Source organism: Chaetodon trifascialis, chromosome 16 (genome assembly GCF_039877785.1).
Source record: "Chaetodon trifascialis isolate fChaTrf1 chromosome 16, fChaTrf1.hap1, whole genome shotgun sequence".
Classification (NCBI taxonomy): domain Eukaryota; kingdom Metazoa; phylum Chordata; class Actinopteri; order Chaetodontiformes; family Chaetodontidae; genus Chaetodon; species Chaetodon trifascialis.
In genome coordinates, this window is record NC_092071.1 from 11,200,190 (window position 1) to 11,221,761 (window position 21,572).

The 21,572-nt window shown below is 40.9% G+C and overlaps 1 protein-coding gene across 1 annotated transcript; it reads left to right on the top strand.

The window, feature by feature from the left end:
- Positions 1 to 1,328: 1,328 nt before the first annotated feature.
- On the top strand, positions 1,329 to 19,447 carry b3glctb (beta 3-glucosyltransferase b). Its single transcript, XM_070982997.1, has 15 exons — positions 1,329 to 1,503; positions 2,956 to 2,993; positions 3,091 to 3,130; positions 3,320 to 3,429; positions 7,539 to 7,615; positions 7,749 to 7,860; positions 8,021 to 8,157; positions 8,504 to 8,567; positions 10,121 to 10,237; positions 11,416 to 11,485; positions 13,788 to 13,901; positions 15,595 to 15,694; positions 15,880 to 15,999; positions 16,746 to 16,890; positions 18,406 to 19,447. The coding sequence occupies exons 1-15, from the start codon at positions 1,443 to 1,445 to the stop codon at positions 18,538 to 18,540; spliced, it is 1,440 nt and encodes a 479-aa protein (XP_070839098.1). The 5' UTR covers positions 1,329 to 1,442; the 3' UTR covers positions 18,541 to 19,447.
- The last annotated feature ends 2,125 nt before the right edge of the window (positions 19,448 to 21,572 follow it).

The following is a 21,572-nucleotide window of genomic DNA, read 5'->3' on the forward strand; positions in this document are numbered from 1 at the left end:
TCCGTTGGTCAGGAGATTGTTGACTCATTTGTTCTGGATGTCTCCATCAATCTGCATGGCCTACGACAGAAAACATGCCTCCTTTCTGGATACCTCTCCCTCATATAAATCATGATGGTTTGCCTCATAATGGATTGTATGTGCCAGGAGGAGACCAGCGCAAACATGTGCGCACGCTGAAACAATGCAATATCCCACTCTGCAAACGCAAAAAGTTCAGTTTATCTTCATTTGCTTTGTATATATTTGCTGTGTAGCTAGATTCTGACCTCCCTGGTGAGGCAGGCAGGCAGGCAGGCAGGCAGGCAGACAGACAGACAGACAGACAGACAGACAGACAGACAGACAGACAGACAGACAGACAGACAGACAGCAAAGGCTGTAGCTGCTCTCAGATCAGTGAGGGATTAAAGTCAGTGCAGCTTTTGTTGATCTGCAGGACACAGGAGGTTCGTTGGAAATATTTGTCTGATTTACTTCTGAATGGATTTAGGACTTGAAGGATTCAACAAATTTTTTAAAATCATGCTCAGTGAGGAGACTCGTCCTCAGCTGTGGAAGATGTTGTTATAGCTGAAGCAGGCTAATAAATAAGACAAAAAAGGTCGAATTGGAAGGATCCAGCTGCAGGCAGAGATAATTATGTTGTCTTATCTCGCAGACTCCTCAGCTGTGAAGTTGTTTGGTTATTTAAAAGTCAAATACGTGGTATAAAAGGAAATCACTTCACTTTAATGAACACATGAGCAGGGTCAGTATATCACATAATAAAAATACACTGTGTAAGTGCAACAGTATAGTTTTTTAAAAAAGAAAAAAATCAGATCTTTTACAATGTCCTTGAACTACTCATCGGGCAGCAGATTGGCCTCTGTCAGTTATTATTTTAACTGAAAAATCAATATCTAAACAATATTTTAATGTATCGAGTCAAGGCTGAGCTAATTCTAACTACTTTATAATATATAATGTTGGCTAGACTAATGTATATTTATCAGCCAATCATATTTGGAGATAAAATCTTCACCTTCCAGTAATTACACCCTTGCTATCAAATACCTGTTGTGTAGAAATAGTGGAATATTTGTCTTTTAAGTGTAATGAAGCAGAAGTATAAAGAAAGTAACAATACTTAAGTAAAGTCCCTCAAAACTGAACTTACGGTGCACATAAAGGCCTATTTTTGAAGTGTGAGTAGGTTTAAAATAAAAATGACAATTTACTGTAGCTTAGCATGAAAAGTAGGGCCTGTGAGTGAGCTCCAGTATTTCATGGTATTAACCTATAAACGTGGTGCCCGCTAGAGGTCGCTAAAGCTCCGCACTAACAGTCACTACAGTCGAGCACAGACTTCTGCCACTACAGGAATGTTGCTAATCAATTTCTCCAGTTCGTCATGAAAAGACGGTGATTTCAAACGAAAACCAGCAGCCACCGGAACCATGTCACACCATAATGTGGTTATCGGATGCAAACTGGTCGCCGTGCTCCTTCTTTGGCTTGGTAAGTGGGGTGATTGCCCTACTGAGGCAGCTACTGTTAGCTTAACCGCTAACACCAAGCTGGACACACTGCATCAGGCCGGCTGAACAATACGGGAAGTTGGTTTGATATGGCCTCCAAAGTAAAGTTATCAATGTAATATAAGAAAGTGGAGTAGAGTACGTTATATCTTTTGAAAGTGTACCAGTCTAAGTATTTTAGGAAGTATCACACACTCGACTTCTTCATTTCTGTCACAGTGATTCTTGCTCTGGTAGAGAATATCGGGATAATTTATTTTGAAATGATCAACAGGAAATTATCGTATTCTGAATAACTTGATACATCACAAACAAGTGCAGGTGATGGCTGGGGCTTTGTAAATAAGAGGAAGTTTAAGTTAATTAATCATATGATGGCAGAGCTATTTTTAAATATGCAAATATTGAAATAAAACCCCTGCACACTGTCTAATCAGACCTATGGCCAGGGTTAAGCTGGGTACTGATGAAGGATGAAGGTCCAAGTTGTCCTGATCTCACAGGAGCAGCAGAACTAAAAAGAGGGCAAGGAAAATGGGTCATAGTCCAGACAAGAAGTCTAGTCAGGCAACTTAAGAAAACACCTGTGGGGGTGTAACATGAGTGTGCAGAGACACGCAGTCATTAATGTTATTAATTACACCTGTGTCAAATCCAAATGTTTGCCATGGGAGAGGCCTTCCAGCTCATATGGGCTGAGATATATTGGATAATCATTTGCTTGAAATATCCAATACCAGTTGACTGAGCTTGGATATTAAACAGAGCAGTACAAGAAACCCAGAATGGCTTTTTTCTATATATGAATTTGTTTTTGTTTTTTGTTTTTCTTGCTAGTATGGCAGCTCTAACCGTTCATAGCAGGAACCAGCTGATTTATTTTGCCACTTGCTGGTGAAGGAGGCAACCTCCATGTTTTTCCAATAGGAATAATAAGTAATAACAGCCCAGCGAGTGGTGCCTGATCAGGTATGAACAGTATTTGCGTTGACGTCCGAGTGAGGGAGATGAAGGGAGCAACTGTCCATCATTTATGGCCTTATTTACATCAAGCCCGTCTCACATAAATGTATTAATGGCACAAAAACTGTGGAAATGCTCTGCCAGGTGAGTTGTCTCTGTGTGTTTACAAATATATTGGAGGGAAATTTAACTTCAAATTACCACAACAGTACTGCAGTAGTGTGTTGTACTGTTAAGAGATTTTATTACCATTAATATTAACTATAATTCCTCACATCACAATTGTGTTTTGCAGCAGTATCTCTACCCTTGACATAAATTGACATATACACCATTAATAGACATTATACTTGCTCTCATAAGTTGGATACATTTACCACCACAGATTACGTAAATATTTAATCAATGATGACTGTAAATTGGTTTTACAGCATCATGATAATAACGCTACATGCTGCTTCTGTTCCAGGTCCCTCTGCTGCAGACAAACACACAGGTGTTGCTCAGGTAAGTGCTGCCTCCAGACTCTTGCTGTGCTTATGCTTCATCGCATGCCTCAACAGTGTGTGTTGGACTTAACGAGAGTCCGTCTGACTCCCCGCAGACAGCAGAGCGCGGGGAGCCCACCGCACACAGCTCTGTTGGTGAGTGAGGGATTTCACTGCAGATGGCCTGACACCAAAATCTATAGGATTGTTCTTCACAATAAATAAATCTGAATGGAGTTAAAGGAGTAGTTTGCAATTGGGAGGAAATGCTGTGTCTTTATCCTCTGTTTCTTTATCTCTTTCCTAATTTGTCATCCCTCTACCTTTTCCGTGTGTTTTTCTCAGGATTGGAGGACGTGGTGTTGGTGATCCAGAGTCAGAGGAACTCGTACCACGCCCGTCGAGCTGAGCAGAGCAGGCTGGAGATTCTGCAGCAGGCAGCTGGATTGGGACAGGTAACATCTGGCAGGCAGTGGACGGCTTCGTGGTTAGCGCTGTCGCCTCATCCAGATAATATGTATGAAAATAAGAATCTGTGTATCATCAGCTCAGATTTCCCATTTGACCAGCACAAAACGGACATTCCCATGAGCCTCAGCTGTACTTTGTTAATGTTAGCATGCTAACACGCTAAACTAAAGTGGTGAACATGCTGAAAATGATCCCTGCTAAACATCAACATGTTAGCAGTTTGTGAGCATGTTTGCCTGCTGATGTTAGCATGTAGCTCAGAGCAGCACTGCACCTTAAGTACAGCCTCACAGAGATGCTAGAATGGCTGAAGACTCCTTCACTTGTTACTTTATTTATGAATATTATTATTCATTTTTCATGCTCGTCAGTGACTTTTGGAGTCTGACTTGCAGCTGCTCTGCTGTGGTGTTACACTGGCACCAATAGGTGTCCTCCTTGTCATAGCGCTCCCCTCCCTGGGCTGAGAGGAGCCAAGCTTTCACACACCAGTTATTTGATAGTACAAGCCTGCAGATTAGCTGTGAAACTTCATTCGTTATGAACCTCAGTGCAATGAAATGACGGTCATGTGGACATGACAGCCTGGATTAGATACACAGAATTGCTGATTTTCCTTTGTTGTGACAGTAAAATAAAGAGTCAGTCTTGATTCTTCCTCCAGCCTGATTTTCCGTCCAGGTAACCTTCTCTGGTAGAAAAAAATGGCAGAAGTCAGTCAGCAGGGGCTCTGTGAAATGATTTCTACGGAAACATATTAAAAATAAAAAAACGTCTCAGGCTGTTACGAAGGACAGGAGTTATTTAAAAACTTTATTTCCCCTGACAACTGAAAATTTCAACCGTCTCACATGTTTCCAATGAATGTCTCATCAGGCTGTGGTCAAAGCAGGAAGTATGCAGTTGTTTTTGGACTCACAATGATTAAAATGTTTGGATTTGAGGTCTTAATTGCATTTACTGTAGCCTCTCTCATCTTTTTTTAATGCAATCACACTGCAGCCTGTAAACAGCAAATGTGATGTAGCAGCTGGAAAAACTGTAATCACACGTGCTTAGTGAGTGTCACCTCAGTGAGTGATTCACCGCTGACAGAGTGGGAGCGCTGATTGAATGCGACATATGATTGTTTTGATTTGAAACCACGCGGCGGTTTGAGGTGTTTACGCACCAATTTCTCCGGAAAGAAACGGAAAGAAAAGAGATGGAAAGAAAATCCAGTTAGCGAGAATGTCGAGAAACATCAGTTTAGCGCCGTCGTTATAAAATGTAAAAGGAGCGAGATGCACATCAATAAACTCCCCTTGGTGTTTCGTAGCTTGTTAAACGTCGTCATGCACGGCAGCTGTGAAGCACAATTATGCACTCAGGTGGAATATGCCAGAGAGGCATTAAACAGAGATTATAATAAAACAGAATAGAAGAAAGAGATGGAAATCAAGGATATGTGTCTCCTGTCTAACTGTGATTTCCTCACTAAACTCTCTGAAACTGTCATGTGGATGCAGCATAAACACAATCATGTCACACCCATGTCAATCATAAAAACCTCAGTTTGTATTAGCTGAACTGTAAAATGCAAGAATCCTTGTGAGATTTCAGATTTCTATTAATAATTTCCCACATGACATTTTGATATTTTCAGCCTGAGTGGAAATATGTTACATAAGCTTTCATGCTGCAGTGTCTGCATAGACTATAATCTTAGATACAGTGAATGATGGATAATCTGAATCATGACAAGTGTTCATGAAAGGCTGATGGTTGATGAATGTTTTGGGGCTCTTTGGAATAAAACATCAATGAAAGATAAAGCAGTAATGTGCAGAGGTCTTTGAGTAATCACATGACTTGAAGACTTGGGCTTACATTTACAGCATTTCTCATTTTTTGGTTCTGACTTCACTGAGAATAAGAGTATGAAAATGAAGCATCCATAATATTCAAGAGAACCATGATATAGCTCGTTGTATTCACAAACAGCTGCCTCTGAACTGAATGAGGGTGTAATTTTTATGAGCATAGGGTGGTGAAGAGGTTGTGTCAAATAGTGTATCATCTGTATAAAATCAGACTCACGCGCTATGTAAACGTCTACTCAAGGTGCTGATAATGACATGGCGAGTTTCATAAATGGCACATTTGGATGCATGCATGTCTGCAATCATCTCTGTGTGTGTGCGTGTGTCGTCTAAGTGAGGTAGGTGTATCGCAGCCAGACAGAGCTTGATTGTAGCAAGCAGTTTTGAATGAGGGCAGGTTGTGCGTCATACGTACGAGCAGGTGTTTATTTCACCTGCAGGCAGGGATTAAGGGTGACAAACGCTTAGAAACTCTGACAGCTTGTCTGACGTATGCCTGTTTTTTCATTAACTGGTGACACTCAAGAGTTTTGTCATACTGTAAATCCTCGCGACACAGCCGTGGTCATGGTGGCACCAAAATATAAGCAGCAGCAGCAGAGGGTCAGTTGAAGTTTTAGTGCTTCGTTTGCACAGATTTATTATTGGGAGAGAAAAACATTTCGTTACAGCCTTGTCACATGGCTCTTTTTTGGTTATTGGCTGGAAATGCAGACTTTTATTCCAAGACGTCAGTGCCTGCGCTTTGCCTTTTCAGCCTCGTCATCCAACCTCATTACAGTTGCCTCATTTGGCCGCTGCTCTTTTCGCCCACATGTCACCGCAGCATTTACAGCAGATGGTTAAAAACCCTCCCTGCGCCCTCAGAATCTAAAGTGGACCTGAGAGGAGGCGTGTCTGCATGCGAAAGTTCAATCTTTCAGACTGTGGTTGTGTGTGTGGAAGTAAAATTTTCATGCTTTTTGTCACTGTTATGTGACCATTTGCTGTTGTAAGTACATTGAAAAAGTATATTTAATGTTTGACCTCATCAACTTCATTGATTTTTGGAAATATCTGCTTATGGTGAATTTGATGCAGCAACAGGTTTCAAACAAGTTGGGACAGGAGCAATAAACGAACCAAAAACAGCTGTTTGGATCATTCCACAGGTAAACAGGTTCATTGGTAACAGGTGATAGTATCATGATTGGGTATGAAAGGGGCATCCTCAACTGTTCACAAGCAAGGATGGAGCGAGGTTCACCACTGCATGGTCAAGGTGTACCTAATAAACTGGCAGCTGAATGTATATGTGCCCTGTACGCTACATTGCACCGGAGTGAGACCTTATGTGTTGATTATATGTCATGTTTTGTGGGAGCTGCTCCTCTTCCTCTCTGTAGACACTCTGCTAAATGGCAGCGTGCCACACGTGCCTGCAGGGATTAATGTGTGCAGTAACGACCTATTATACTGACATGATGCTTCTGTTTCAAACGGCTCATTAGCACTGCAGCCCGGGATAGCTTCCACTTTAGTACTGGTGTTAAACATGGACGTAACTGAATGAGGGACTCGAGTTCTGCCTGGCAATGGAGAGAAATGAGCAGACGGACTTTCATATCAAAGCTATTTTTGTCTGTTCTTACATTAATCCGTGCAACTGCGTCTATGAATAGCTGCATGGCAGAGATTTGTGAGATCTTCAGCATGAGTCAGTTAGTGAGCAGGGAGGCATAAAACAGCAGCTTCTGAATCTTCTCTCTTGTTTTTACCCTCATTTTGAGTCTGCCTGTCAAAACTGGAATCAGAACTGTATAAAACCACACACACACACACACACACACACACACACACACACACACACACACACACACACACACACACACACACACACACACACACACACACACACACACACACACACACACACACACACAGTGCCCGTACACTTTCCTCGATCAGGCGTCCTTCAGGGAGATGATCACCCTCTTACAGTGCCCTCTAGTGGTGCCCTGTAGCACCATCATCCCACAGGGCCGATGAGGATGCGAGATCTTCTAGAGATACAGTAGATTAAACTATTTCACTTACACTTAAATTCAGTCACCTCTGTGCAGCGTTTGCTTTTTGACAGACCTGATGTGTCAGCCATTATTATACTCTAGAGTATTTTTCATGTGACAGCGGGATGTTGGTTTATTAATTTAAAGACATTTTGTAAAACTCAATTGTTTTGTTTCGCGCAGGGAGTTCCAGTTGTTCTTCTTCTCCACGAGCTGTCAGCGCACGAGGGGGACTGGAGTATCCTCCCTGCACTTCCTCAGTGAGTGTTAAACACACACATGGAGACAATAAACAAATTAATTAATCAGATTCAGTAAGATTTCCTTTAGTTTTAATGACTCCTCAGGGGGAATGGAGGCATAAAGTTAATTGCTTCTTGTGGATCTTTCCAGTCTGTCTGCCACTTACGGCCAATCAGCATCCTGGTTTTTCTTCATAGAGGAGGAAACCAGAGTAACACTGCCTGCTCTGCTGCAGGTCCTCCACAGATATCAAGTCCAAGAGGTGACATGCACACACCTGGACATGCAAACATCTTCCTAACAGCATGATTATATACACTATACTGTACAATACAGCCTGTTTTGTTATCTGAATGTCTTTCAGCAAACCGGCAAGGCCTTTTCACATCATCTGTCCCTGTGCTCATTTTTGAAACTCACAGGAATGGTTTTTGGGTAAGGGTCTCCATGATAACGAGGCCTCCATCATCCACCACTACGCCTTCTCTGAAGACCCCAGTTCCTTCAGTTACCCTGATCCTGCAGCAGGCTGGGCTCTCAGCACACCGCTGCTCCAGAGGTGTGTGTGTGCAGATGAATGAGCATGAATCTGTCACTGACATGTTCCCCTCTTATCCTTTTTGACATTGAGCTGAGCTGAGCAGTATCGGCCCATTGAAGGTTCCTGAAGGAATCCCATCTTCAAAAGTGCCTTTTTAATCTACCGAACACGGACTCGTAGGACACAGTCTCTACCACTGCATTTATACAGTCTTTCAGATCTTCAACTGGTGCCTTAAAATAATTTTGGGGAAGAAGATGCACATTTTGATGCATTTAGTTGAAACACAAAGGAGGGTTGCTGAACCAAACCAGGACTTGTACATTCTCATATACAATGCATCTTTCATTTCCACGTGTTTTAGACTGGCTGAGCGGATCCAACACGAGCATCTGAAGTCAGATTTTACCATCGACTTGAAACACGAGGTACTTTGAAATAATTTCCCGAAGCTTCACGAATCAGTGTGTCTCCTTCTGCCTACCACTGTGTTATCATTAAGACTTGGTTCTGCTCTAATTCTGCTTTGCGCCTCAACAACTGCTGTGAAAGGTGTCGTCAGTGTCGTATTTCAGGCCGCCTGCTGAGCTGAACAGGTTAGACATATAACGATGACAGGCAGTATTCCCCCAGTGACCCACTAGCCTTTTGTTGAAAAGCTGTCAGGCTCGAACTCTGCAGCTTTCTATGCCTGCAGCTTTTGACAGATCTACTATCACATTATTAATGCAAAAGCTCTACTTCTGAATGGGTCTAACTCTGTGTGTGTGTGGGGTGGGGGCACTGATTTTTTTATCAGGTTGTTTAGAACAGGTTGAAATAATAAAACATTCTGTTTGATGTTTTTAAATTATTATTTACTTTCCTGGTGTCCAGACCCAGCAAATACATTATTCACTTTAAACTCCTCCTTAAAATGATGAAATTGAAATACATAGTGCGTCTGATACAGGCTGACTTATACAGGATACAGGATAAATCATCTAAGTGAGAGAGAAACAGACCAAGTTATTAAGATCTGCTTAAACTGAGATATTTACTGTTTGAGGACCCAGAATGAGCTTTTGTACCATCTATATTAGCTGAAAAATTATAGCAAAATAAATCACAAATCCCTGTTTCAACTTTTACCGCCATAAGACTTACATAAGCCTCAGGGCCGCAGAGAACGTTGATGTTCAAGACCCATCTTTTTAATCAGGCTTTTAACTGACTCATTTAACTATTTATAATTTCTTAAGTTGACTTCTATTCTTACATTTTTTTATTATTATTTTATATACATTTATATTTTTTATTTTTTATTGTGTTATTTCAATGTTTTATTTCAATTGTTTTAGTCATTATTTATGGTCTATTTTATACATTCTATTGTTTTATCCTCAGTTTTAGCTTCTATACCTTTTATCTTATTTTACTGTTCTAGCCCCTCGATTTTCCAGTGTTTCCTCCTGGGGGCCTACCACACCGGAGGGGGGTGGGGGTGCTGTTCCATGGATGGCCCTGGCCCGGGTAGCAAGAGAGCTTCACACCTTTGTGTGGAGCCTCCTGTCTGCCTGTGCTGGGGTGGTCCCTGTGTCAGCGCCCCCGCAGTCATGGACCATGATTCCTCTCGGTGTGCATGGCCCCCAAAGGTAGCTTCTTCCTCACCTCGGATTTCAGTGCCCAGCCATGTCTCCTCAGCGACAGATAGTGGATGTATGTGGGTGTGTGTATGTTTGTGTGTGTGTGGGTATGTATGTCGGTCCGTATGTCTATGTATGTGCGTGAGTGTGTATGTAATTGTGTATCTATGTGTATATTTGGGGGGGGTGGGAGGTTTCGGGTTATCAAAGTGTTTTGTATTGTTTTGTTTTTGTTTTTACCCTCTGTGAGGCACTTTGTGTTACTGCATTGTATGAAAAGTGCCATAGAAATAAAGCTGATTTGATTTGATTTGATTTGATTTGATTCATCTTCGCTTCTGTCTCTGTTTTTCCAGATTGCATTGTATATTTGGGAGGAAGGAAACGGTCCAAAGCTGACAGCAGTTTCAGAGTTTTGTACAGAGATTAGAGACAACTGTGCTACGACATTTACAACCTACCTGCCCAACTGTGTATGTACAAGTCTTATTTATTGATGTTGACGTCACTACATTTAGGTGAAAATAAACTTAAGCTCTTAGAGAGTGTGCTTGCATGTGTTTTGAGCATGTATTTGTGCATGTTGGCATGGGTGTGTGTGGATAAAAGTGTCAGAAGCTGAAAGTTGAATTTTGGTAATCATGTGGAACATTCAAGTATTAGTTAAATCTGTCCTGACAGGTGTCACCGAACACAGTAAATATAACGTATGGATGAAGGTAATGATCAAATGGAGGAAGTGAAGATCATCTCCCATGGTTGCTTTTATAATCCATCACCTTAAATCACACCTAACTCAGGGAGTAAAACAGTCAGCACACACTGAGCATATAAAAGAGACCATTAAACATAGTTTTAGACCTTATATCTGCAGCACTTACTTGTTCTTCTCTTTGTTGCACCTATGTTAACCGCAAAGGAAGAGCGGAAACTAATTTCAGGCAGGATACATTAGTATCTGTGAATGTGGCTGCAGCAGAAAGTAGGAGAGGAAGATGCATTCACAGGATGCTGTAGAGACAGTTTAATCACTGAAGAAACCAGCGTAGTGGTGGATGAAGAGGACTGATCCCGCAGATATCCATTTATTTCTATTTACAAACATATATATGACTTTTCCATAAAATAACTGACTGTCTCAAATGGTAGGGATTGAAGTGTCTGATGGGAGCAGAAATGTAGAGACCGGCTGACATAAAGATGACATGATTAATGTAGCATTTACCATGAGATTACAGGAATGGCTGTCATCCGTCATGAGGAAGTCTGGTATTTATACTTCATATTGTGCAGATCAAAAAATGACAGCCATAAGTAAGTAATAACTTCCTGGTTTCTGATTTTCTGGAATAAGAACACCTGAAATAGGAATTCAGTGCAAAAGAGATGTAAGTATTGACATGCCTGGCAAGGAGATTTCAGCGGTGCACTAATGCGTGGCTTTGATTTGTTTTTCCCGCATGATAACGCTGTTAGGACTTGGTGTGCCTCATTTTGCCATCCTGACTCAATTTCAAGTCCATTACACTTTGTACATGTTGCACCTCACACTGTGTTTATGTTCACCTGTGCACCTTTTACCATTTTCTAGCTACAATGCATCATTTTTGTGAATGAAGAGGGACATTGTTTTTCTTCCTCTCTTTTCCAGGGAGACCCAGTGTCGAAGAACGACGTATTTGTTGCTGTGAAAACTTGCCAGAAGTTCCATTCGGATCGAGGTGTGTGGAAAAAAAAGTTGTACAAATAACTAAGAAGCAGCATTAGTACATGACAGCTTGCAGCGCATCTATCGGCTCTCCACAGCGATGACTGTGTGTGCGTAATCTGTGTCTTTGTGACGTTCACACCTGAATGAGTTCGATAAAACTCAGACCCACACACAGACAGAATTGAATATGAGGACACGGTGAAGCCCGTGACACTGCTGTAAAAGCACCTATCTGAGGAGAGCTGTGGAAGACGACGAGGCTCTGCATTGTTGTATGAGCATGTGTGACACAAGCTGTCCTTTGATATGAACTAGTTTTTATTGTCATAAGAATCAAAATCAAAACTAGTTTCCAATATCTTTAGACTCATTAAGGTCCATTAAGTCCTCTTTTTTTGTCCTCTCTGAGACTGAAGAAAGCCTTCCAGTTATTTGTTAGCTGATTCAATTGTGTGCGCGCCCAGTTTCTGAAGGACAAAAACAGAATTCTTTAGAATCTTAGATCGTGGTTCTTTTACTGAAGTAAAAGTATAAATGATGTAATGTCTTCATTTTATGTCTGTTTTATGTCTATTTTCTTTATTTTACCCAAAACCCAAACAATACCTTCAATGTACTGCAGTCTGTCTTTGGATAATCTTCAAGTGATGCCTAGAGAAACTGCAGGATCTCCTAACAAAATGTGTTTTCTTAGCTTTCTTATGCATTTTAATGAGTTTAAGAAAATCAACTTTGATTATCATTTACAATCCATAACTTATATGGATACATTTTTGTTTTTTGGTTTGACTAATTTCCTATCTGTCAGAGTACTATTAATATTTATGTTGAAATCATTATATGGCATTATTTTATAGTTGAATTGATTTGAATATGTGAGTTAAAGGTAGCTTAACATCCACTAAAAAACGAGCTAGCAGTTACTGAAATCATCTAAGCTAGCTACCTTTAGCAGGAGTTTAGCTGTTTTTTTTCCCTCTCCATCATGAATTGATTTAGTTGCTGTCCAGTTTAATTATGTGGAATAACAAACTGAATGAACAAAATGTAAGTTCAATAAAATTGATTTATTTCATTCACAGATAACAACTGGGGGAAATAAAGTAATTAAAGTAAACTTTAGATTTAGCTATGGATAGCCGCCGCTATCTCACAAGGCTAGCTAGCTAGGCTTTTAACTAGTTAGCTAGATGCAATAACTGCATCTGAAAATACAGTACAAAGCTAGAATATAGTAGGCATACAGTCAAAATACAGATACTATGTTTTGGTTTGGTTTTCAGCTCAGTTTTGTAATTGTACTGCAAATTTAAAAAGCACATTTTCACAGAAATTTGAACTTTTGAGTATTATGTTTTTAGTTTGGCTTGTTTCAGTTGGAAACATTGCAGCACGGTTGCTACATGACATACAAAAAACAATTTGAAGACATCTGCTTCATCTGCTCATCAGCTAAACTGTCAAAAACTGCCAAAATAGACTCTTTGCAAATGTGAAGTCAGTTATTGATTATTTGTGCTGTAGTTTTGATTTTGTTTGATGATTCTTGCAAGCTTGGAGATGCCAAAACTAACTTTTCAGTTTTTTTTGTTTAAAAATGGAAATCAAATGGAAATTACACGATATTTTGATGCAAAACTTCTGCCACAGTCGCTGTTATTTTCCGTTTATTGCCACGTGTTTAACAGCCTGCTGGTCATTCTGTCCGAGTTAACCTGTCAGGTGAAAACTACCTCTTCCAGCCCGACTGCTGAAATTGCAACAGTTTGAGTAATTATCCAAAACATGTTTTTTGGATCAAAATGAGCAAAAGTAAATCAAAAAGTAGAAAGAACAGTGTGTGATTAACTTGGCTTTTGCTTTAAATTCAATTTAAATTCAGAATTGCATGGCAAACCATCACAGTAGTGTGCTTTTTTCAATCCATTAATTAGTGGATTTGTTTGAGAATAAATTAATGTAGGATTGGGCTCACTTATCTAGGATAAAAATGAATTATATGTGTGATTATGACTGAGTTAATATTTGCTAATTTTAATCTAAATGCTGCTCTTATCCACATCAACATGCAGTGAGTATAGTCGTCCGGTATCTTGTTCAAAGACAGTCTAATTGTTTTCTCCCCCCTCTCAGAGTCAGTCGACTTCTTCCATTATTTGAGTACAGAGTCTTATGGAGTTTACAGTTTGCAGTAGGGAGTTGGAGTTTTAATTATGAGCTCTGACAGCCATCAAAAGTGTACTGAGCCCTGCATGTGCACTGCAGAGACAATGACCTGGACTATGCCTTTATTCTCCCCTTCCTCCTCACAGTACCAGTGGTGAAAGCAACCTGGGAGAAAGACGCTGGGTTTTTAGAGTTTTACAGTGATGTCGCTGATGCCTCCATACCCACGATCAGTCTCGGAGTGCCCAATACTGAGAGAGGTGAGCCAGTCAGAAACGGTGTTTATTAATCCCTGCAGGACAGGGACCCTCACTGTGCAGCTCCTCTTGACTGTGAGATCATTGTTAAAGGTAGATAGGAAGTCCTCAAGGCCTTTGAGGACTGAGGTGTGATGGTCCCGACTTCCTGTCCTCACACACTTTAAGTGCACCACAGATAAAAGAACCAGTGTATGGATGGACAGCAGTCAAAAGCAATATCCACAAAGCCAGTCCGCTCCCTAGTGAAGAGGTGGTCATGACACTTCAACTTCCTCAAAATAGAACCAGAAACAATAACTGCACTAATCATCAGTTTCATTGAGAATTTGACAACCACAAATTTCGTCTTTGAATTACACATATCCTTGTCTGAGATACTCGTGATTACAGACTCTCCCTCTGTACTTTTGAGTCCAGTCACACAGCAGGAGGGACAGATACTGTGTCAATGACACCTCCATCTCTTTCTCCCATGCTTTCTTATATTCCTCTCTGCTCCTGTTCACAGGCTGATGGAAGTCTGGCCTGTCATGTTGCCTTTCTTCCTCATTCTTTTTGTATTTCCCCCCACACTCCTTAATGCTTTCCAAGCCACTGCTTTTCTTCTTTTTCTCATTTTTTTCCTCTCTCTCCCTGTAGTTTTGTACTCTCTCCTCTTTTTCCCTTTTTGTTGAAGAACCACATTAACCTTGTGCTCAGGAGAATAAAAGGCCCCTGTCCATCCTTATGTTCTTTTTTCTCTTGTGAATACTGTATATCAGCTTGGATGTCAGATTTTTCTGCCACATGTTCTTCTCATTTATTCACCACACTATTTCTGTCCTGTTTTGGCCTTCCTGTTCACTGCTATGTTTACAGGCTGTTCCTAGTTTCTTTGTCTTGATGTAAACACGCTCTGTGTTTCTTTTTTTCCTGCTGTATGTTGGTGCTTTCATATCTTTCATGCATACTGGAGAAAGATATTGATAACAATAATGAATATATGTTCAGTCCGCCAGCTGTCGGTTCTGTGTTGTGCTTAAAAAATCTGTTTTTGTACACAGCCCTGGCTCTGTAAATGGGAAATAAACAAAGTGGCTCCGACAGAGCCACACAAAACTGCTCCAGCCAATCAGCAACAGGTGGCGTTCATGCTCATGCACAGGAGGAATGGGAAGGGAGAGATGGCAAGATCAACAGTCTGTCTCCAGAACAAAAACTTGCTCTACCTTTAAATCTAAACAGGTCATTGATGGTGCGATCCCTATTTTAAACGACCACAAGACATTGGCTGTATTCAAAACTGCCTGCTCTGCTAGCAGCGTGTATTGATTTGGCCAAAATGTAGGATGCAGAATGCAAATAAAAGCAAAATCTCTGGTATGCATTGGACCGGTCTACCTCGCCTGCTGTGTCCTGTAATGCAAAGCGCTCAGAACAACCAGCCAACAACAGGGAGTTTTTGCAGTTTTCACTGTTTCATCGCTAAATTCACTTGTGACAGGTTTTGAGGTGAAAAATTAAATGTAGATTAGGAATATTGGCAATTTTACAAAAACTGACATTCTTGTTTATCCCGTGGGTCTTTTTTTATACCATGCTTAATGGGATCTGAGGAATTTGCTCCTCTCTAGCAATTTCATGAACTACAAACCTGAGCTGGCAACTCCTGCTTCATCTTTTTCACTCTTGTCTGTGTGTTGTCTCCCTGCAGGACATTGTGGGAAGACTTTTGCCATCCTGAGGCGGTTCCTGAGCAAAGCTGTGCCAAAAGCCAACTGGCTGCTCATTGTTGATGACGATACACTCATCAGGTAACTGGGAGTTTTTGTATCAACCTGCCGCTCCTACTTTTAGTCATTTAAAGCATCACATTTCAAATCTCTTTTAATAATGTGACTTATTTGATGATTCTACACAAGCTTACCCAAGTGTGCTCACTTCATGGCTAATAATGATTCTAATTAAAATGATTATTATTATTATTGTCCATGTGCAGTTTACCCAGATTGCGGCGACTGCTGCGTTGCTATGACCCAAAGGAAGCTGTGAGCCTGGGGGAGAGATACGGCTACGGCTTGGCTCAGAACGGATACGGCTACACGACGGGAGGAGGAGGGTGAGGCTGTGGGGTGAGGGGGATGTGGTTGTGCTGTTGGTGTTAAGGTGTGTTCAGACAGAAAGCACTGAAATTTCTCACCATGTGTCATTTGAATTTCATTCTTGGACTGTTTATTCGCCCCAAACAGCTCAAAGTTAACTAGCAACAGACACACCAACCATTGTTGTGAGAGTGTGTCTGTGGTTGTGTTTAGCTCGGCCTCTGACTGAACTCATTTTTTCCCTCCAGTCTCTCTCATCTCTGTGTAAGATGTCTGTATGTTTATGGAGCAGATTCACAGAGTACCAGGATATACCCCCAGTGCAAGGTCAGACATTTCAGACGCACGTCATTTTCTGACCTCTGGGCTACTTTGAATCAACTTTGGTCTCTACCAAAGCGCTAGAGCTGTCCCGCTTTGTTCCCCAGCGAACCTTGTCTGAAAACAGCAGCTTGCTGCAGCCAGAAAGGACTCTGATGAGAGTGGACACTTCTTGGCTGCACATCATGTCAAAATGAAAAACAGTGGTGGAAGCACTGATAGCAATGACGCACAAAGCAAGTTCCGAATTCCCCGATCCATGAAGGAAATGATAAATTTACCCCAGAATTCAAGGAGCACTGCAAAGAATTGGAAGAGCTTTTATTGCCATGGGTATATGATTAAAATCAGTCATCCGATTGGAAGTAAATCTTCTACCATACACTATTTCTGGGAAGTTACTTCCTTATTCAAAAGTCTGTTTTGTTTCTTCTGTGTGTAGGATGGTCCTGAGTCGGGTGGCAGTGGCCAGGCTGCTTTCCAGTGGTTGTAGCTGCTACAGTGATGATGCTCCTGATGACATGGTGCTGGGCAGGTGCTTCACTTCCCTGGGTGTTCCCATCACACACAGTCCGCTGTTCCACCAGGTAGGGAACAATACACACGCACAAGTACAATTTGTACGTAATGTAACACAACCAAGAGGTAATGTTTTGGTCAGTGTACAGCAGGTCACCTGAATGTGCCAAAATGTGTGATTTGTCCACTGGCAAGCATACAATTCAACATAAGTGACAAATAAAGCATCCAAGCTTACAAAATGAACACAGCCTCCTAAACTTCAGTAGCTTTCTCAGTACTGTCTCTCTCACTTCTTCATCAGTTAATTACACTAGTTTTGCTGAAATCTCCCAAGGGGCTTGTGAGGAAATTACAGCCCCATAAAACAAGGTGTTACAAAAAGTGGGTGATGCAAACTGAACCCAAAGTTGGAAAGGAGCTTTTCTCTGGCAGAAAAGCAGCCTCTTTTTTGAGTATGTGTTATCCTCAACAACAAGACAACTCCAGCTTTGGACACGGTTTTTAATGTTGATTGCTATTTTCAGAGAGGCACTTGGGAGCAGCAGATCATTGTGATAGTATTCAGTCGTTGCCAAGTGTCAGAGTTACTGCGCTGATCTGCTAGCTTTAGACTGTGAAGGGAATCCAGGTCATAGGGTATCTGAAAGAAAGCCAAAGACGAATGGACTTGCTGTTTGCTCTTGACCTTATGCATTCTAGCAAGAAGGAAGTGCTCCAACTCTGCTCTTTTGTCTTTTAACTTCCTGTCAAACATTGAGCGCTTTTCATTTCACCCGCACAGCACTGCAGTCAGCTCATCATATTACTTTAATAGCACTCATGGTGTCTGGTTTATGGGTAACTTAACCACAAAGATCATCTTTTTTAAGGTGGATGCTATTTGCACCCAAACTACGATCATTTTCCTGAACCTAACTACGTCTGGTTAGGTTTGGAGGACTCAAATCTTAGCTTCTATCATGAACATGATGTCATGCTATAAGGTCATATGAAATCGTCATAAATGTGGACATGTGGTCCCAGCTTTCAGACATTCATATTAGTCTTTGTGAGCCAATTAGGACCAAGAATTTTGACTGGTGAAACTGGAAATGGACAAAAAAAAAACAGACGGGGTGCATTCGGCCAGTTGGGACACACAGATTGTGGAAGATCACATTGTTCCGCCATCCCGATAAATGTCTGTCTGTCTCACCCAGTTTGCCCCTTCTGCATTTCCAAAACCATCTCTCATCCTGCTCAAACGGAGACGAGCACACGGAAACCACTAAATAAGCCAAAAGCACTCCAAGTGCAGATTTAAGCAACCTCAACCTTTATTTAGGATCAGGTGATGCTCTGCATGAAGCTCTCTTCTTGTCTGGCTTCCAACAATGTCGGTGGGAAAAGAAAGACAGACAGACGGCTTTGTGGGTTAGACAGGCTGTAAAAACAGAATATTGAATGAAGTGCCTTGAAGCACTTGTCAAATTGTTTTCAGCAGTGGGAATCCCCTGAATACATTAAATACGAATCATTAAGTACACACATACTTGGGTACACACACACAACAGATAAGCCCCATGTTCTTGATATTTTAGGCCCGACCGGATGACTACTCTGAGGCACTGATCTCCTCGCAACAGGCCATCTCCTTCCACAAGCACTGGAACATAGATCCTGTGGCTGTCTACAAACACTGGCTGCAGGACACACGTCCACGAGATGAACTGTAGAAGCACTGTGTGTGTGTACAGTGTGAAATATACTGACCTATAGACACTGGATCCAAATTTGCACCGCAGCGTAGAGCATAGGCTCCACCACACAAACTCTAATACCTGACAATCAATGTCATTTTTACACCTTCCTACCTGCATTCACAAATATTTTTGATATCAACATTAAATCAAATGACTGTGTTTCATCGAAGTCTGCAGCTCTGCAGAAACTTTTTAACCTCGTTTTTGTTTACTATCCTCACACTAACTATACAACTGAGTCAGAGCAAAAGATCTTCATGAAAAAACGAAGGAAATGTGCTGAGTGAATGCTAACGTTTCTTTGTCTTTGCTAGATGTGTCGGTAGACGATTGTTTGCTAACAGCAGCATGGATATGAGGATGGCTGTCTGTCAGGTTTTCTGCCTGCTAGTGGCCTAATATCAATTACTGTAATGTAGCTGGGCCTTAACATTTTCAAAACTGACAATTTAAGCCACTAAAATCCTCACTTCTAACAAAAAGGTCTATAACAACTCTAGTGGCTCTGAACTGTAATGCTAACGTCAGCATGCTAACATGCTCACAATGACAAAGCGAACATGCGCTCACTACGGTCGACATGTGAAAAGTGAGGGGATTACATCATTTTTGACAATCCATCGATTAATTATTGATATATTTCAGTCTGGACCAAAGAAGTGGACCAATCAAATGACCATGCTGACACTTTAAATTTCTGGAGACGTAGAAGGACGTTCAGTACAGTCTCAGCTTCTTCCTGTGTCCAGCAGCCATTAGAGGGACGGCACCTGAAAGTGCACACTGATTCAACATTAAACCACTGCTTGCTGTCTGTATGGTGAGAGGGGACGTCTGAGTGTCACTGCCGTCACCCCCACACTAAATCTGAACAAAACCATATGAATGTATTGAAGAAAGATTGGTCCTTTTCTTGTGTTTTTATATATTTGTTCTAAGATTAATATATTTCTCATTTGGGTAATTAGGCGTGATGAAAGGTTAAAAATGTGACCTGTGCTGTTTTGCTGAAGAGACTTTCAATGTTTGTTTTATTTATTAAGCCTGGTAAGTGCCTGATGGGTGGAAACCTCTTCAAGGCAGACCTGGTCATGACCAAACAGTACAAAATAAGACAATACAAAAAAAAAAAAAAAAAAGTCAGATCAGATTTCTCAGTTTAAGTTTCATTTTAACTGCCAACCAGATGACGATAACATGAAGATAATCACTTTATTTCAGTAATATTTTGTAATATTTCAGACAAATACACTTAATAAGAATTGTCATTTGTGGATATACAGTGTTAGATTTCCCAAAATGTCCAATTATTCCTTTAAATTTTACATTTTTTCCCAAATAAATATATTTTTACTGTGTGACGTAAAATTCAAAATCCTTCATGAAAAGTGGTGCGTACATATTTTTGTGAATTTGCCACATTGGAATGTGATTGTGTGAATGAGTCTCTAATGGAGGAATTTTCAATAGAAGAACTTTATTTTTGATCTGTGTATGTGAGTTAGTCAGTGATGATGTGTGGAGGAGTAACTGCAGCCACAGCTGGCAAGCCTGTTTTAGTGAATAGAAAGTATTCATGTCTGTGTGCGCGCTTGCTGACAACCTGTTATTTCCTTAAATAAAACTAGACTTTTTTCAATCATTTGAAAATAAAATATTCATTGAATTGAACAAAACTTTTTTTGTGCTTTTATTCCTCCCGACAGAAACTTAAAGTTATATCTGCCCTCTTCCACTTTTGTCTCTTATCTAGAGAATAATTTCACACAGAGCAGAATACACTGCACCTCAATGAGTCACTGCCACATGTTAAACACAAAAGTTGTTAAGAGAATTCAGTAGGATTTGAGCTCAGAAGACCATGAGCTGCACCGCCAAACGTTTTTTTAGTGGATATCTGTAATTAAAGTTGTAAAAAGCAGGCTTGTGAATCACTGATTGGTCACCACATGATGTCAGGAGACTCTGCTTTTTCCTTTCTCTGACTCAGCCCGAGTGTTTCTTTCATTTTTACAGATTTGCCGCTTTCATTGAGGCCAGAATCCCTTAAGTTGTCAAGCAACTCAGTATCATGTCACTGTGACATTAGTTACTATAGCAACAGGAGCATCAACAGGCCGTAGGGACAGTTGCTCTTTGAAAGGCTTTTTTATGATGCGAGGCAGATGACATGTCAAAAAGATAGAACAAAGATTGTCACATTATTCATAACGGAATAATTGCTTGAATTGTTATTGGTAGCTGATAACTTTTTTTTTTTTTTTTTTTTGATTATCAGCCTGCTGTCATTTGCTCTCCTTAACTCTCAGAAGTTACAGCTGCAGGGATGCGGCAGTTTGATCGTTACATCGCTCTTTCATGTGTAAATGCAGCATTACAAACTTCACAAAGATGGATCGCTCTGTTCCTCTTGAACTTTCATTCACACACATACACACACACACACACGCACACACATTCAGTCATTAACGCAGTGTGCACTGACACACGAGATGCTTCCAGCTCTGCAGTTCACAGATGAAAATGTTAGGAAGGTGCTGCTTGAAATCAGCTGTGAGAGCCTCATGCTGTAATCACACAGGCTGTTCTTATTTGTCAGCCTCCAGCGTCTTATAAATCAGCGAGGATTTACTCATGGTCATGTTTATCTGTTGCTTACTACAGCATGTCAGATGCTCTTTATGCTGCTGACCATCCTCTTGCTGTGCTTCTACAGTCACTCTTGGTGTCTGTACCTTTCAGTGCATTTCTGAAAACCACAATCTTTGGATGGTTATGAGGAATTTTCACGAATGATTTTGCGTCAGAGTGTCAGCCAACACTTCCTTTTCACCTCTGATGTAACTTTTTTCCTTCGCTTGTCATTTATCCAAGTAAATAGCAGTTCGTTTATTGTTAAAGGCACAAACTGTCACAAATTGATCGACTTTCCCCTTGAGCAACATTTTAATCAGTGCCAGGACATCTGAAAACCTTATACCCAGATTTGTATTAACTTTGCTGTG

What these genes read in the sequence shown, in the direction of transcription:
- b3glctb (XM_070982997.1), top strand. Translation starts at nt 1,443, where the DNA reads ATGTCACACCATAATGTGGTTATCGGATGCAAACTGGTCGCCGTGCTC. An exon ending in AGGCAGCTGGATTGGGACAG is followed by an intron (nt 3,430 to 7,538) that starts GTAACATCTGGC and finishes TGTTTCGCGCAG; the next exon opens with GGAGTTCCAGTTGTTCTTCT. An exon ending in ACAGATATCAAGTCCAAGAG is followed by an intron (nt 7,861 to 8,020) that starts GTGACATGCACA and finishes TGAAACTCACAG; the next exon opens with GAATGGTTTTTGGGTAAGGG.